The sequence below is a fragment of the Oreochromis aureus genome, linkage group 2, assembly GCF_013358895.1.
Source record: "Oreochromis aureus strain Israel breed Guangdong linkage group 2, ZZ_aureus, whole genome shotgun sequence".
In the NCBI taxonomy this organism is placed as follows: domain Eukaryota; kingdom Metazoa; phylum Chordata; class Actinopteri; order Cichliformes; family Cichlidae; genus Oreochromis; species Oreochromis aureus.
Window position 1 is genome coordinate 13060556 of NC_052943.1, and position 17520 is coordinate 13078075.

Consider the following 17520-nt stretch of genomic DNA (forward strand, 5'->3'; position numbering starts at 1 on the left):
TTATGTCTCACTCTGTGGCTACTACAATAATTATCAGTCTCCGAGTCACAAAGAGTTTTCATTAGGAATGTTGAATTGTAAGTCTCCACCAACTTCATTAAGTGTCTTTGCATATGAAACTTTTTCTTTGTGTTTGTCCACGTGTCCCTTTAAGCCATATGTGCACACGCAAACACTAAATAACACACCACTGCCCCTATGCATCATATTTTTACATCCCACACTTTGAGTTGTCTTTGCCTCACTAATTCCCCCGTGTCTCTTTTCCATTTCTCTGTTGTGTGGTCCATTTCTCCCCAACTTCTTTCCTCTCTACACCCTCTTTCTCCATCTTTTTCTATTTCTTAATCCTTTTAATCCACAAAAAAGAGAGGAAAGACAACTCATCCATGAAGTACTGTGAACTCAGAATGGAGATAAACAAGAAAACTAAAAGTTTGGGGATTTTTCTGACTTTAATAATGTTGTTTTACAAGAAGAAGAAAAAAAAAGAGAGAGAAAGGCGCTTAAAAAGAAGCTTAATGTTCCTATTGATGGGGACCTAACCAAAAGCAAATGGCAAGCCAAGCAAGTCAACAGGGATTATGTATGTGTAGCCTACACAGTCCAGCCACACCACCCTCTCTCTTTCTCATTAACACACACAGATAAAACACGCAATGATACACACTCCTCTGCGCTGTCAGCTAACTGGAGAATTGGGTCTGCTCACGGGCTGTTATTATTTTCTGGATTTTCAGCGGGAAAGATGAACTTCTATAAAGTCCTTCCTCAAAGCTTTCTGCCACTGTTTTACATCAGTAAGTCTCACTCACCATTAATTATTGCCATGTCAAGCGATTGTGAAGAAAAGGGCACCAACAAATGAGGTGGTAATCTGTACTCCTGGCAATGCTTTACTCAGCTGTTACTGCTAATTCCTTTGAGGCTAAACAGCTAAATAGACTCCGCTGAGTTTTGTTTATTTTTTGCTTCATGAAAGAGTAATATTGTTTTCTTGCTTTCACAGCATGAGCTCCAATGTGCAGTGCAGTCATTTGCTGCAATGGCAGAAGTCCAACAGCCACACAAACATACTGTCTGCGGAGGCCATCCATCTCTGCTACACTAACACATAAAAACAATGTTACCAAAGCCCCCAAATCATCAATGATCAATATTTCTGAACAATAAAACCCCATCCGTTTGTGAGTTACGACAGGCACAGGCAGATCCACATGACACCTGACAGCGGCGATGTTCCCAGACACATTCTCTAGACTACAAGACAGAAATGACAGAGCGAGACGGATTACAAGAACACTGAAACACACGTGTAGGAGACATCTGGCATGTGTAAACCACAAGGAGGAAAATACACACCCAGCTACACACTCGCATAAACACAGACAGAGAAAGGAAAGCACAGCACAGACGAGATGATCACTGATGGGTGTACATGTAGTTAGGGTTCTTTATTCTCTTATGTCAATGCACCTCCATTATTAGTGGGACTGATTGCCAACAAGAACCTAAAACAAGCTAAAAACATGACAGACAGACATCTCCCGACTTTTATTTGCTGTAATTGCGCTCATTTTCTTCCAACTATCTTCTCTTTAACCTCTGAGGGAAAAATCATCTGGCAAAATAGGATTTCTCCTTGCCAGCGGATAAAATGCCCCCCCTTTGGCAGAAATCAGACGCCGCACAATTAGTCACTTGATTATCTCACCAGCACACCAAATGCTGCTTCTCATTTAAGAGAGAATTTATAAGAGATGGTTTTAACTTGTCTTAGAGTAAAAGGGCAAAAGTACTCAATATGAGGAGAGGCTCTCACATTGCAACATTTTAAACTATATATACTCCTTCAGGAGTATTCTCCTGAAGGAAATAAAATGAAAGTCCACAGTGAAATTACAATAACATTTTATATGTGGACTCACATTCTAGTCCAGGTCAAGTGGGCTGCACTAAGAAAGCAGACTCAGCCTTTACGGGTCATTTCAAAGTGTAATCTTAGGAAAGGTAAGAATGCAAAGATGCTGACTCGGAGATAGCCTCGCTGTTTCATTCTTTTTCATCTGCATTTCAAATGTGAGTAATTCTCAGGAAGTTGTGTTCAGGATCAGTGAAAAATCCTTTTAGGACAGAAGAGCGGGAGCACCTGAGGTAAGCTATTCCCTGGTCCGATATCTGTGCAACAGAACAGAGTTTCACCTTCCTCACACTTGAAACACAAATAATCTGGACGGAGGAGAGGGATGAAGGTGTGGAGAAGAGTGGCACCGTGAGCAGGAAAGAAAACAAACAGATCAAGTGGAAAATAACAGAACCAGTGTTCCTTACTGGACATAATCTTTGATCCCACCGTAAGAGTGTTTGTGTAGCTGAGTATTACTCATGCTGTATTGCTCTGTTTACAGTCACATTCTGGGAATATGGCCTCTGTATGGAAAAAAAATAAATTCCTGTAACCATAAAGTTTTAAAGTATGGAAGTTTTAAGTTTAGCTTCTGGATGAGGAGAGGAAAGGGGATAAAACCCCTAAAGGTAATTATGTCTTCATCTTTGGGTTCACAACCCAAGGTTTAGAAAAAACTACAGATGGACGATAGAAGATTTAAACAGACATGTGAAACGTGACGGGAATGAGGCAAACAGTAAGTGGACAGCTACAAACAGAAAGTGACAGAGAATGAAAGAGATGCTGAAACAGACCGAAACAAACAGCAGATCGAAAAATGCAAACAAGTAAAAACACGAGGGTGGGTGAGTAAGTAAAGAAAAAAAGAACAAAAAACAGGATCCAAACAAAAAATGACAAAAGGGAAGGAGAGGAAAAGTGAGTCAGAAGATGAATGATAGAGCAAAAGCTATGACCAGCCCATAAAAGGGAAACTATGCTGTAGGTACATAAATAAACTGAGGGGAAATGTTGCTGCAGCAGCTCTGGGATTTTTATAAACATAACTTCCTCTCTACGTCTCTTTTCTTACTCACAAATGAGTCTTGCAGAAGACTCATTTTTCTTACGGAAAATGAGTCTTATAGAAAAGTGAATGGGAGAATGTTTGCAATGCAGAAAATGTAGCACCGGGTCCACTAGACTCCTTAGTGGTCGTTCCATAGGTGTTGTTCACTGTCACGATTCCAAAGTGGATAAATGATAAGAGCCGACTGCTACTAAGCTGTTGATGCTGATGATGTTGATAATGAAATACCGAGTCATGCTGTTCAGTGCTGTATATGACTGCTGTCAGATTTTCAGCATTTATACAAGTCAGGTGGACTGTGGAGTGATATTTTTGCATCCATTTGCTGACTCTGATAGTTGAATATTTACCCTGTAAGTTAACAAATGCTCTGATCGCTGGAAAATCTTGTAGATTTTGAAACTACACAATATTGTTGAGCATTTGTTATAAGGTGGTGGTAGCAGGTGGCGGTAACTAGTGTTCAGGAATTAAGCTAATCTCTCAGGATCAATACTTTTTTCAGGACAGAAACCATGGCTCTTCTCAAGCGTGACTTTTTATTTTTAATGATAAACCTAGAAAACTGACTGATTTCTAGCTTTACTGCTACAAAAACTTTGAAAATGGTGCAATTAAATGGTATTTAGTGCTTTAGTTGAACTAAGAGGCAGAATAATTAAAATCCCAGTAAAGTATCTGTCTGTAGGCACTTAAAGAGAAATTCTGTCAGATGGTCAGGGCAGGAGCGGTAAATTAGTTTAATTGTCCTTCAGATTATTTTAAATAGCAGGCCAATAAAGCCCTCACAACCCATTTCTATCTAGAGCCTTAAATGTGGTCGACAGAAAGAGCTCTTTCTGGGGGAAAGATCTTCTTATTACAGAGATGCACACCTGACACATTTATCTTGTGTGAGAGCATTTCACGCTCCTCACTTTGCAATTATGAGTGCTCTCATGGCTGCAGACACTCTCATTCCTCAGTGCAGCAGCTCACGCGCCTTAAGGCCCAGTTGAGCCACCTGGAGAGCTCGTCAGAGTTGTCGTACGAGTCCCCTCATCCATCTTGAACCAGCGCAACATTGCTTTAGAGAATTGGTAAAGACTTGGCGAATCTTTCCTTTTGAAACCCCCCGCACCACGCCCACCCCTGAAAGGCCTGTACTTCACTACTCCGTCAGACCCCTCGACTTATCTAGAAATTGCATATTTGGATTTCATCAGTGATGAGAATTCGTAATAAGCCCCCCCCCCCCACACACACACAAAACTGTGGATATTAACAGACTCTCGTGTCAGCAAACAGGAGAAGAAGCACAGAACATTCTTATGCTGTCTTTTATCTGAGAAATGAGTATAATTCTAAGACTGTGGTTACATGCTGTACAGCTGAACTTTGGTTTGTTTAAAAGGTTTTTCTTGATGAGCTTCTCTCCAGAGGGCTTTCCTCTAATGAGGATTGTGATGGGAAAGTGAGAGGGCCTATGGGTGTGAATGGTGCCTTGGACAGGAGCTGTCTTTGGGCGTTATCGTGCAAAAACGATGAGCAACACATGCTTGTTTTTGAAAGCAGGAGTTACTTTTGAGTTCAAGAACGCTTCGGTGTCCCATTAATATATTCGTGCAAGCTTTTGTTTGTGTACAAGCAAGCTAGCATTTACTGTTTAAACGTGAGTCTTTGTAACAGACAGTCTGGTGTGTATGCATGTGAGAGTATTCACACTTCAGTGTGTAATGTGTGCAGATTTCTGGCAAAGATGGCATGAGTGCCCGCCTACGTATGTATTCAAGCTTCTAATATTATATCGTATGAGGAAGAGTAAGCTTCTACATAAGCTTGTGTTTATACACGTATTTTTTCTGTGCGTGTGCATGCTGCTAAGTCTGTCTTCTAAAACGGCTTCTAGGCAGTAGGATGGGGAACATGGGAGAGAGTGTAGAGTCTCCTCCAAAATCCCTGGAATCTCTGCCTTTCGGAGGCAGGAGGTCACATTGTTCACTGCTTTGCCGGGAGAGAGAGAAGGACTGATGAAGGAGGTGAGAAGGATGGAGGGTGAGGGAGAAAAGGAGTTAAAAGGGAAACAGACAACAAACACTTCCTGGCCCTGGGCTTCCGGGACAAATTACACCACAGAGGGGATGTCAGTTATACTGTGTTGCTCTAAGACACACATATGTGCACACACACACACACACACAAATGTCCTCATTGTCATTAACGCAAGCTGATAGGCCAGTGATAGCCTACAGATCATACACAAACAAGTATCAAGATACACACTTCCATAAAATGTTACCTCCAGATTTAAACACAAACATGGATACACACAAACACACACCTAGCCTGACAGGGTGTGTTATTGAGTAATACCCTTTAGGCCCAAAACATATCAAAAGTCTCAGGGAGAGCACTGAAGGAAATCAGATAATAGAATTTCCCGTGAATGTCCAAAAGCACATATCCCTCTGAACTGACTTTGTTGCTATGGAGATAGTCCAGTAAGGGTCTGGGCTGCTGTTTGTGTTTTTGTGTGCTTTACAGCATTTCTGTGCAGGATTAAATGAAGTCTTTTTTTAAGCATTTTGGCTTTAATGGTCTGCATATATAAAGAGGCAGACACTGTGAAAGAGGGAGAAAGACCAGAGAAAACAAAGTGAGGAGTTGTCGGAGGTTATAATTCAAGGTAATGGATTCTCCTCCGTAACTACTTTTTTTCCTGCAAGTTTAAAGTTGTTCCTAGAAACATTTTGCCCAAATGATTAAATTCTATTACATGGGGTGGAATTTTAGTAGTGGGTATTGTCAGGGTCAGAAAATTTCTTTTGAACTGTAGCATAGCCAGCGTGAGCACATAACAGACCTCCTTCACTGCCTACACCATCATGACTCCCAAAGACGAGGAAAAGTCCAAGGTATCAATGAGAGTAGTCAAGACAGCAAAGGACCCAGTGTGCAGGCAATCAGATTTACCACACCAAGTTTTTTCCACAAAGTAAAAACAGTACAAGCCATCTAAATGCAGAGAGCCAGCTGGAGAAAATTAAAACAGGGAACGCTTAACAACAAAAGTTAGTAATGACAGCCTGACATAAGACTGAAGGAAGAAACATCCATCCATCCATCCATCCTCATCCGCTTTATCCGAAGTCGGGTCGCGGGGGCAGCAGCCTAAGCAGAGAAGCCCAGACCTCCCTCTCCCCAGCCACCTCCTCCAGCTCATCCGGGGGAACACCAAGGCGTTCCCAGGCCAGCCGAGAGATATAATCTCTCCAGCGCGTCCTGGGTCTGCCCCGGGGCCTCCTCCCGGTGGGACATGCCCGGAACACCTCACCCAGGAGGCGCCCAGGGGGCATCCTTGTCAGATGCCCGAACCACCTCAACTGGCTCCTTTCGATGTGGAGGAGCAGCGGCTCTACTCTGAGCCCCTCCCGGATGGCCGAACTTCTCACCCTATCTCTAAGGGAGAGGCCAGCCACCCTTCGGAGGAAGCTCATTTCTGCCGCTTGTATCCGCGATCTCGTTCTTTCGGTCACTACCCACAGCTCGTGGCCATAGGTGAGGGTCGGGACGTAGATCGACCGGTAAATTGAGAGCTTCGCTTTTACACTCAGCTCCCTCTTCACCACGACGGACCGGTGCAGCGTCCGCATCACTGCAGCCGCAGCACCAATCCGTCTGTCGATCTCCGGCTCCCTTCTCCCATCACTCGCGAACAAGACCCGAGATACTTAAACTCCTCCACTTGGGGCAGGAACTCATCCCGACCCGGAGTGGGCATTCCACCCTTTTCCGGCTGAGAACCATGGCCTCAGATTTGGAGGTGCTGATCCTCATTCCCGCTGCTTCACACTCGGCTGCGAACTGTTCCAGTGCGCGAGCTGGAGGCCCCCACCCGATGAAGCCATCAGAACCACATCATCCGCAAAAAGCAGAGATGAGATTCTGAGGCCACCGAAGTGAAAGCCCTCCGCCACTTGGCTGCGCCTAGAAATCCTGTCCATAAAAATTATGAACAGAATCGGTGATAAAGGGCAGCCCTGGCGGAGCCCATCACCCACGGAAACGAGTCCGACTTATTGCCGGCAATGCGAACCAAACTCTTACAACGGTTGTATAGGGATCGAATGGCCCGTAGCAGTGGGCCAGACACCCCATACTCCCCCATAACACCTCCCACAGGACACCCCGAGGGACACGGTCGAATGCCTTCTCCAAGTCCACAAAACACATGTAGACTGGTTGGGCAAACTCCCATGCACCCTCAAGTATCCTCGAGAGGATAAAGAGCTGGTCCAGTGTTCCGCGACCAGGGCGAAAACCGCATTGTTCCTCCTGTATCCGAGGTTCGACTAACGGACGAACTCTCCTTTCCAGCACCCTGGCATAGACTTTCCCAGGAGGCTGAGGAGTGTGATCCCCTGTGGTTGGAGCACACCCTCCGGTCTCCCTTCTTAAAGATGGGGACCACCACCCGGTCTGCCAGTCCAAGGGTACTGCCCTGATCTCCACGCAACATTGTAGAGGCGTGTCAACCAGGACAGCCCTACAACGTCCAGAGCCTTCAGGAACTCGGGGCGGACCTCATCAACACCAGGGGCTCTGCCACCGAGGAGTTGTTTAACTGCCTCAGTGACCTCGACCCCAGAAATTGGCGGGTCATTCCCTCATCCCCAGACTCTGCTTCCTCCTCGGAAGGCGTGTCAGTGGGATTAAGGAGGTCCTCAGTATTCCTTCCACCGTCTGACAATTTTCTCAGTCGGCGTCAGCAGCGCCCGCTAGCACTATACACAGTGCAGGTAGAGCACCGCTTTCCCCTCCTGAGACGCCTGACGGTTTGCCAGAATCTCTTCGAGGCAGTCCGAAAGTCTTTTTCATGGCCTCTCCGAACTCCTCCCACACCCGAGTTTTTGCTTCAGCCACTGCCCGAGCCGCATTCCGCTTGGCCTGTCGATACCTGTCAGCTGCCTCTGGAGTCCCACAGGCTAACCAAGCCCGATAGGACTCCTTCTTCAGCCTGGTGGCTCCCTTCACCCCTGGTGTCCACCATTTGGTTCGGGGATTACCACCACGGCAGGCACCAACCACCTTGCGGCCGCAGCTCAATGCAGCAGCCCGGCAATGGAGCGCTGAACATGGTCCATTCGGACTCAATGTCCCCAGTCTCCCTCGGAATGTTGTTGAAGCTCTGCGGAGGTGTGCGTGAAAGATCTCGCGGACTGGGGCCTCTGCTAGGCGTTCCCAGCACACCCTCACTCACGCGTTTAGGTGCACCGGGTCTGTCCAGCGTCCTCCCCGCCACCTGATCCAACTCACCACCAGGTGGTGATCAGTTGACAGCTCAGCCCCTCTCTTTACCCGAGTGTCCAGAACATATGGTCGCAGGTCTGGTGATACGATTACAAAATCGATCATCGACCTGCGGCCTAGAGCATCCTGGTGCCACGTGCACTTATGGACACTCTTATGTTCGAACAAGGTGTTCGTTATGGCCAAACTGTGATTTGCACAGAAGTCCAATAACAAAACACCACTGGGTTCAGATCAGGAGGCCGTTCCTCCCAATCACGCCCCTCAGGTCTCGCTGTGTCGTTACCCGTGAGCATTGAAGTCTCCCAGTAGGACAACAGAGTCTCCAGGTGGGGCACCTTCCAGCACCCCCCAGGGACTCTAAGAAGGCTGGGTACTCTGAACTGCCACTCGGCGCATAAGCGCAGATGACAGTCAGGACCCGTTCCCGACCCTGAGGCGCGGGGAACAAACCCTCTCATCCACCGGGAAAAACCCCAATGTACCGGCAGCAAGCCGGGGATATTAGAATACCCACCCCAGCCCGCCGCCTCTCACCAGGGGCAACTCCAGACTGAGACAGAGTCCAGCCCCTCTCCAGGAGACTAGTTCCAGAGCCCAAGCCATGCGTGAGGGTGAGCCCGACTATATCTAGCCGGTGCTTCTCAACCTCACGCACTAACTCAGGCTCCTTCCCCACCAGAGAGGTGACATTCCATGTCCCTATTGCCAGTCTTGGCAGCCGGGGATCGGTCCGCCAGGTCTCCGTGAATCGGTCTCCGTGAATCGCTACCTTATCGTGGTGGAGGGGTTTGTGTGTCACAGGGATCCCAGGGGCTATGTTGTCTGGGGGCTTTTGCCCCCTGGTAGGGTCTCCCATGGCAAATTGGTCCTGGGTGAGGGACCAGACAAAGAGCGATTCAGAAGACCCGTATGAAAAGAACATCGAGGGAACAGTTTACCCTGCCGGGATAGGGTTACGGGGCCCCGCCCTGGAGCCAGGCCGGGGAGGGTGCCCGAGGGCGGCGTCTGGTGGCGGGCCTTAGTCCATGGGGCCCGGCGGGCACAGCCCGAAGAGGAGACATGGGCCCATCCTCCCGCAGGCCCACCACCCGCAGGAGGCGCCATAGGGGTCGGGTGCAATGTGTGTCGGGCGGCGGCCAGGAGCGGAGGAAGAAACACATATACACAAAAACTCACTCAGACACTAATGAGGATGGAAAAAACAAAAGGAGGGAAGTAAAAACACAGAAAGTCTCTTAAGGAGCTAATCTTCAGAATAAAGCCGAGTAAAACACACACACAGAGGGAACACAGGCGTCCCGTAAAATGAGCAAAACCTTCAAAAACACAAAGGAAGCAAAAAAACCTAAACAAAAAAATCCCCCAAAACAAAGGAAGTCTAGGAGAAAACTTTACAAAGATCATGACAGGCAGAAAAAGGCAAAATGAATGGAAGACTTTTTAATCAAAATATTTCTTCTCCTGAAATGACATCTTCTGTATAAACCAGTCGTGTCTCAATAGTCACAAAAATAAATTTCAGTGGAAACAAGGACACCAAAATCTGCTGTTTGTCATCTAAAAGACGACCATTTAAGGCAGGTTTTAGTGAAAACTAAAGGTGTTTGTTGGCGTTTTTATTATCGCAGTAGAGGCAGTAAAAGTTAAAAAAAAAAAAGTGACAGCCTGAAACAGTGCAGAGAAAGTGGTGAGTGAATATCATGGAAAGACAGGAGCCTAATAAACATCTGCACTTATGTAGGAACCGAGTGTTTGCTGTGCTGTTTTAGAGGGCAGCTTTCAGGATGCGTCTGTCACGCCAAGTGCACTGGCGAGGTCAACACTCAGGTGCAGGAACACAAGCACACACACACACACACACACACACACACACACACACACACAGCGGCTTAGAGCAAAGCCAATTTCCCAGTCACAGTGGGGTTCCTTGGCTTTTAAACCCTCTTCATAGTCAGTCTAAAATATTCTATATCAAGGCAGCATTAGCTTCATGTAACGCTTTTACAGTAGTAAGACTTTGCTGTGGTTTTAAGAAACTGTTCCTGAGGCGCAGCTCATTATCACAAAAGAAACATTACAGCAACTTGGGTGTTTACAGAGGTTTGAGGGCAGTAGGACCATGAGGGTGGAAATCTGGCTAAGATGTCCTCAATCTGGCACTATAGCTAAGCTCTAATACCTGACTGATGGACTTTGATTTATGTCATTAGTGTTTCCATGACATCACATAATCATTAACTATAATTGTGGGCAAAGACTATTAAATACGTATTAGATGAGTTTGCATGCTAAGCTGCATAAAATACAAAAAATTGTGGAAACAGAAGGGCAGCACACTGCTAGTGCTCATCACTGTCACCCCTTCCTGCCACTGTCCAGGTGCCAGTAGTTGTCTGTCTCTCCATGTTATACCTGTGAAAGAGTGGCAACCTGTCCATCACTTGTCCCCGCCTTTTACCCAGTGTCAGCTGGGAAGGCTCCAGCCTCATTGTGATCCTGGTTGGATAAGTGGTCAACAAAATGGATGATGGATGGATGTAAAGCAGACTATCATGTTGAGATGCTTATATATATGTGTACAACACAACACGAAGTATATGGATATATTTCATTATACATATAATGTTTTATTAAAAATATTATGTGTATTATACATTTGTCACACTGTGTGAAAGTGTACATTCTGTCTGGGGAACTCCCAGCTGTTCAAATGTGTTGTGAACAGTGTTGTTGGAGCACAAAACAACGCAGCAGCCACATGTTTATTTTCTTGCTCCAGCACCTCTCATCCACTAGTGGGTAAAGGTAAAGACAAATGCTGAATAATTAAATTCCAGAAGCAGAAACATACAAGCTAAATAAAAAAAACAAAAAAACAACAGTCAATATAGAGCTTACTCTGTTTAATTTAAGGATCAAAAATATGACAATATACCATACAAGATTTTGATTTAATCATTAATTCTTGTGTAGAAGTTAAAAATACAGTATTTGAGGAAATGTTCTCTTTCTGGTGGTGGGTCTTTTCATCATTTGCATGGTTCTACAAAAAGGAAACTAATTAACAGCCCTAACACCTAATACAAATAAATAAAGAAATAAGGTCGAGTCCATTTAATTGAAATGAAAATCTGTCTGAAAAGCCTTTATGTATCTGAAACAAATTAAAAAATCATATCCATAAAAACGGCATTTTAATTATGTTTAAAGCCTTCTGATTAAATACTATCTATTTGAATTAGAAATATACTTGGTCGTATTTGCCTACTAGCGAGTTTAAGCCCTATCTATAAGAATGAAGCCCTATCTGTAAGAAACAGTAGTGTGTATATATATATATATATATATATATATATATATATATATATACACACACACACACACACACACACACACACACACACACACACACACTACTGTATATTTTAATTATACATATATATGCAGGTTTTAGGTTTTACTCTCAAAGATGACTTGATGGTTTTGGGAACTACCTGGGCTCTGCCTGGGAACTACCCACTTTCAAAGCTGTTTGTTCAAGCATTTGTTTAACTTGGACCACTATTAGGAATTCTAAAGTGATGCAATAGCAATAGTAATTTATCATCAGCTCTTGCTGTGGTCTTTTATTTTCCTGCAATCCTGTTTCAGCCTCTTTTCTGTCTACGTGGCTTTTGTTCTGTGGTGGATGCAAAGTAGAAATTTAAGAGGACCTGCTAACAAAAGATTTTTCAAATTTTCTTTGACAATTTAAAAACATGCTGTATTCCCTCTCTCGTATAGAGGCTAGAGACATTTTCTAGGCTAATATTTACCAGTGGTTACTTTCTTTTTCTTAACGCCAGTTGCTGCGTTCATGTTTTGAACTAGTGAATAAACACTGCTGAACCAATTATAGTTCTTAAGCAGAAAAAACACTTACTCTGTAGCAGGAGATTAGAAAATATCTTTAAAAAGCCCTCTAACTCCTGCAATGTGTACTTGCAGGAGAAATAGTGCATACTACCTAGGACAATTACTAGGACCATATAAAAAAAAATTGGGGAGTCCAAAAGCACCTAATGACACTGTTGCTGATGGCTGCAATAGGCCCATCTTGACTCTTCCATCTGAGATCAAATAACTACTGTAACCAGCCACACAATAAAAGAATGGTAATATAGTTCTGCTTTAGCTTAAATATATTTAAATTTTATCTGATTAATTTCAAGAAGGATTGATGGAAGTGAATGTTATATTCTAATTTTCTGAATTCATAGAAAAAGCCTTGGAGGAACCAGTCCAATCCACTGATTAATTTTCCAATACCGAAACTTTCTCATGAAACATGGCGTTTATAAACTTAAACGTGGAAAAATATGCAGATTGGTGTGACTGCCAGCACTGGATGTTGATGTTTTGAATGAAATATATTTTCAAGGATTCAAAAAAGAACTTTGAATTTAGTGATTAATTAATAAAAAGAATGAAGGACAGGAGCTTCTTAACTAGATCTACTGGTGTGTCTTTCAGCTTTGGGATGCCTAGTATGTTCATATTTGCTTTAAATCAAAATCTGGGCCTCAGTCACAAAAGGGAACGATGATGCATCTGATCCCACAGGTCATCATAGATTTTAGCACCCCATTTATATCTACATTACTCTGGACAATAATGTCCAGATTTAATAACTTCTTAAACTGTTTTATACTTCTTTGTTTTGTTTGTTTAAACTATTGTTCAGCTATAACCAATGTCTAACACAACACTTCAGTTTATGCTGTTGTATGTCAAATATGTCTCCAAAATAAAATAAAAGAAAGACCATAAAATAACTCTGCACAGCTTCTGCAGCTGAATTCCAGTTTTACTGCCAGATCACTGCATACATAAATATATCTCTGCATCTCAGAGATTTTCTCTCCTCACAAATGTCTGGCTGCCCTGGAGCAGACTCAGTTTTGCTACCTTCACGGGCTTAACCTCAGTGCTGACCTTCTGGATTTAGAGCTGTAAACATACTCCTCGAGGACCTGTCACTTTTTTGTTACCATTTTAGAAAACATGAGACACTTAGTGCTCCAAACACAGTGGAGAGGGGAATATCTAAAGCAATTATCTCGGCCATACTTCAACACGCTGGTTTAAAGTTGTTGAAACAAGAAAGGCCCCCTCAATTTTAAAGAATGGATGAGAGGTATTGTGAAAGCCTCAGATTAGTTTCTGTTTATCTTAATTGTCATTTTCTTTTCTGGCAGCATGAATGAGGTAAAGAAGAAGCTGTTTGAGGGTTTTTTTTCTTAAATTACAGTAATTTTGTTCTAGCATGGATCTTCTGGATCTGCTGGACCGAACACTGTCTGTGCTATGAGGACAGAATTCTAAATGACATTAAGATAATACGATAATGTTTAATATTTTAGTGGTTTCTTTAATGACTTTCAAATAGGTGCATTTTTCCTGAATCCACAGAATCCTGATCATAGGTTGTGCACTATGAATGGATATGCATTAATTAGACAGCCTGCTGTATAAAGGTGTGTGCAGTATTCTCACAGGCATCTATGCTTGTCCCAACAAAGTGAGGACTCAGAAGCAATGCCAGCGTTTCCGGTGTAAATAACAGTGGCAGTTTTTTTTTTTTTAAAGATATTTTTCTCACTTGTTCCTCTCCCCCTCCAGCCCTCTCTCTGTGTCATCCCGTTTCTGGGTTTCCCTCTCCGAGTTGGCGATACATTGATATATCTTGGCAGTGGGTGTGGGGGCTTTTACTGCCTCAGTCTTATGCCCCGTGGTGCCTCGTCATATCTCATGGTAGTTGTGTTTTCCTCCTCATTCGTCTCCCTCTGCCTCCCACCCAGCCTGCGAGGCTCTTTCTTCCTCTCCTTTCTCGCGCCTCGTGAAAGACTTTGCTTTTAATTAGAATTGAACTGTCAGCACAAAGCCCCTCTGACTCCCTTTACTTCACCTCTGACCCTCTCGTGTTCACTTGTGTTCACAATCTGCTTTTCACATTCCTCCCTAATTGTGTCCCGGCATATCTAAATCAGCTGTTTCACTCTGCCCAGTTTCTTTATGTCATGTTTTTCTTCCACTGTCCTCCATTCATCCTGTCTATCTCATAAACATCCTGCTTCCCCTGTCTCTTTTCTCTCCCTCTTGTACTCTCAAGGCCTTAAAAATACCTGCGCTGACCCAGCTTTCTGCCCCCCCAACCCCCCCACCCCCGACCTCTTCCTGATTTCACCCTCTCTCACATTCTCCCCATCCCTTCTTGCAAGTCCTGTCAGTGTCTCATGGTGTTCTTGCCAAACTTGTCGCCAAGTTGCTGGATGAGCAGAGCCAGCTCGCCTGCGGCCTGGGACTTCTCCTCCAGGAGTTCATAGCGGAGGCTGGAAATGTCTTGCTTGATCTCCTTCAGCTCGCCTACAACATAGTCACACACGGACACAGGTACAAAAGAAGAGCTGAGGTATGGCACAGCAATTAGGGCACATTAGTATGAATGAACAAAGACATGCATGCAGGTAGGCAGTTACCTACGGGATCACACAAAAAGTGTTGATGCATGTGAGCAATGACATCATTTTACACTGAAGTACACACAGTATAGTCTAAAACGCAGTAACGCATACCTCTTGTCCCTCACGTACAGTGCATTTAGAAAATGTTAAAACCTTTTCAAAGCTTCAGTTTCATCTAAAAAGTTATTCAGCTCTTTTTTTATTACTTCAGTAAACACACAATACTCCATGGTGACAAAGCCATTTTTTCAATTTAATAAAACTAAGAGGTGAATATTAAATTTTGAATTTTTTAGGACCTTAAAATGTTGCTGCAACCAAAACGAAGACAGTCGCACCTAATTCACCTGAAATAATTAGTACATAAGGTCTCACAGTCAGAGTGAAAACCAACCCACTATGTTCACAGAACTGTCTGCACAATCATCACAAAAGCCTGTCTAAAGTAACAATTGGGGGAGGATCCAAGAAATTTTCTGCAGCATTCAAAGTGTTCATTGTTCTCTAATGGAGAAAAGTTTAAAACGTATGAACAGTCTCTTTAGATCCGGCCACTTAGCCAAACAGAGTAATCAGAGATGAAAGGATGCCGATGCAACATGTAACCAGAAATCAGGTGATCACTATTAATGAGTTCCAGAGCTCCTTTGTAAAGATGGGATAACTTTACAAGACATATTCAATGCAGTAGCCACCAATTAGGCTTTTGTGGTAGAGTGGCCAGACAGAAGCCATTCCTCACTAAAAGGTACACAGCAGCCCGCGGGGAGTTTGCCAAAAGGCACTTGGATGTCTTTCTGACCATGCAAAGCAAACTCCTCTGGTCTAATGACAGGATGATTAAACTACTGGCTGAAATTCCCAGTGGAGTGTGTATAGAAAACCAGGCACTGAGTGTTACCTCATTAATACCATCCCTACAGCCAAACATGATGGGGGAGCATCATACTGTGGGGATGTTTTACTTCAACAAAGACTTAGGAGTTTAGAGATACCTGAAAGTGGCTCCCCCATCCAACTTTGTTGGAAATTTTCCAAAAATAATGGTATGCCAACCTTGTGCAAACCTCTCCACACTCCGAATACTTATGTTAAAAGCATATTTCAGCCTTTTATTTTTTAATTTACAAACACACACACACACACACACACACACACACACACACACACACACACACACACACACACACACACACACAAGCATTTTTACTCTGTCTTTTTAAAGTGTTACAACTCCATTTATATTTTTTAAATGAACTGAACCCATCTATTTTTTATACATACCAATATGCAGAAAAGTTTAAAGTGTCTGAAAACTTTCCAAACACAGTGTTCCTTAAGCACATAATGACACAATGAAAGTGGGCTTTAATGAAGAGGGAATTTTTACCTTCATTAACTTCATCACTCTCTCTGTCCACTTGAGCCTTAAGCACATACCGCTTAATCAGGCGCTTCATGATCTTCTATGAGAAAGAGAAGAAAAAGAAGATTAGACAAAGAGGACGTGTCAAGGGGATGTGACGACGGATGCTATATTTACCCAGTAAACTTCTCTGATTGCATATTTCGAAACTCATCCATGCTTGTGTGTAAACATAAGCACAAAGCTGTAAGGACAGTGAGTGAGTACTGTGCCTTTGAGATAGTAAGTGAGACACTGAGAATAAATCTGTGGCCAACAGGGATCTGCTGCAACTGTTTCCAAGCTTCAAGCAGTCAATTTCTGCATGTAGGGACTGTGAACATGGGTCAATACTGGTCACCCCACATGTAACATACATGCACACCACACCAACTGACATCTCACTTTTGTGTGTGGGTGTGTGTAGTGTAGTCTAGTAAAAACACACAAAATAGGAGGCTTAAGACAAAAGTGGAGTCAGTCTATCAAGGAAGCTAGATTTCCCTCAGGGGAGAGGTGAAGAACAGTCTAAGGTGGAAAGCATCTTTTCCCTTCTCAGTGTTATACTTTGAGCTCATTTACTGAGTGCCTACCTTCGATCTCTTTCAAACAGCTCATTAGAGGAATTTTCAGCCTTACCCTGTTGCTCTCTTCTCTTTTTACCTCTTCCTAGCAGTCAGTGCCCTTCCATTGAAACTTGAGAGATTTCTTCCTCTCCACCATCTCTACCTTATCTTTGTGTCTCCCTCACACCTTCTTTCTTCTTTCTTTTGTGTCAGAATTTCCTCATTGCTTCCCTCTCCTTTCTCCTTCACTGTCATCACCCTGCAGCGAACCTCACTCTCGCTATAGTTCTACACCCATCTAATACTATTCTCTTACATATTCGTTATGTTCTCTCTTTGTCTCCCATTTGATTCCTTTCTTGCCTCCATCAAATTTTTAAGTCTTGTCTCATCATCACTCCACACATCCTGTGCTCTCTGTATCCAGTTTGGTCTCCATCTTACCTGGTATCTGGTGGGGTGTTTTCTAGCTTTTCTTTGGGTGAACTCTTCTCCAGGCCGTGGATAAGACTTGAAGCGTTCATCCTACAAGAGCAAGAAACAGATAGAAGAAGTCGAGTGTTAATGTCATATTTTAGGTTCTATGGATCATGCCAGACGGAAGCATTTGATAAGGGTGTTAACGGAGGCATCATAGTGGCAAGACGGCAATAAAAGAAAGGCTAGGGCTTAGTGTTTATTAATATCTGCGGTTGAGACGTTTTAAAAGAGAAGGCAAAGAGAGTTGACTGCATACCCTTGCCAGAAAGAGTCTTTATTAACTCACTCCTACGTGC

At 43.7% G+C, this 17520-nt stretch overlaps 1 protein-coding gene across 1 annotated transcript in view; it reads right to left on the reverse strand.

The window, feature by feature from the left end:
* Window positions 1-14501: 14501 nt before the first annotated feature.
* The window catches only part of LOC116321639 (short transient receptor potential channel 7), a 57454-nt gene continuing 54435 nt past the window's right edge, over window positions 14502-17520 (reverse strand). The window contains exons 10-12 of the mRNA XM_031741578.2: window positions 17189-17269; window positions 16164-16239; window positions 14502-14675 (exon numbers count right to left, since the gene is read on the reverse strand). Coding sequence (XP_031597438.2) covers window positions 14536-14675; window positions 16164-16239; window positions 17189-17269 — 297 coding nt within the window. The 3' untranslated portion in view covers window positions 14502-14535. The remainder of the gene's footprint in view (window positions 14676-16163; window positions 16240-17188; window positions 17270-17520) is intronic.